The 749-nt window shown below is 32.0% G+C and overlaps 1 protein-coding gene across 1 annotated transcript in view; it reads left to right on the top strand.

Annotated features, from left to right (window-relative positions):
* Positions 1–380, top strand: part of LOC106531518 (nebulin) — a gene marked incomplete at its 3' end in the record, with an annotated part of 76783 nt that extends 76403 nt beyond the window's left edge. Inside the window, 1 exon segment of the mRNA XM_014027397.1 lies at positions 279–380. Coding sequence (XP_013882851.1) covers positions 279–380 — 102 coding nt within the window.
* Between the last annotated feature and the right edge of the window lie 369 nt (positions 381–749).

The following is a 749-nucleotide window of genomic DNA, read 5'->3' as shown; positions in this document are numbered from 1 at the left end:
TATATATAGATATAGATATAGATACAGATATAGATATATATAGATATAGATACAGATATAGATATATAGATATAGATACAGTATATAGATATAGTCAAACTTAGATTTTGGTAGTGTTTGTCTTAAACAGGTGATTCCTAAGTTGAAGGAAATCTTTGCATGTTTTTCTGGATAGTTTTGTCCTAAATGCCATAAAATAGAAACACATATATAACATATATCAGTAAATGAGAGTATCAGTGACACCAGCTGTCTTGTGTTGACTCGTCCTCCTCCAGTGGAAGTACAGGGAGCAGTACGAGCGAGCCAAAGACAAGTTCACCTCTGTTCTGGAGACTCCTGAGTACGAAACCCACAAACGCAGCAAAAAGATCACTGATGTGAGTTTTGTCTTTGTCTTGCTTTGTCATATTTACATGCAGAACATTTTATGGTGTAAAGTTTTAATGATGAAATGTTTAAAAAGTATTTCACATGCAAACATTTTGGCAGGAAGTGAAACAGCCCATTCAAAATATTAAAAATTATTCAAGTAGCACTAATCCCCAAATTGTTTATATCAGTGTTACACCCTAAATAACTGTGTGATCAGATAGAACCAACTAATTTATAGATTTAGACATTATTGGCAAAAAGAACAATAGCCCTTTCATGAAAAAAACACCGAAAGCAAATAAAGGGTTCCTACAGTTTAAAGCAAGTTAAATTTAAGACTTATTAAGACTTTTTAATGCCAACTGAAATTAAAT

This window comes from Austrofundulus limnaeus, unplaced genomic scaffold (assembly GCF_001266775.1).
Source record: "Austrofundulus limnaeus strain Quisiro unplaced genomic scaffold, Austrofundulus_limnaeus-1.0 Scaffold646, whole genome shotgun sequence".
NCBI classification, from domain to species: domain Eukaryota; kingdom Metazoa; phylum Chordata; class Actinopteri; order Cyprinodontiformes; family Rivulidae; genus Austrofundulus; species Austrofundulus limnaeus.
Note: the sequence above shows the minus strand (reverse complement) of the source record. Positions and strands in the feature narration are given on the sequence as shown.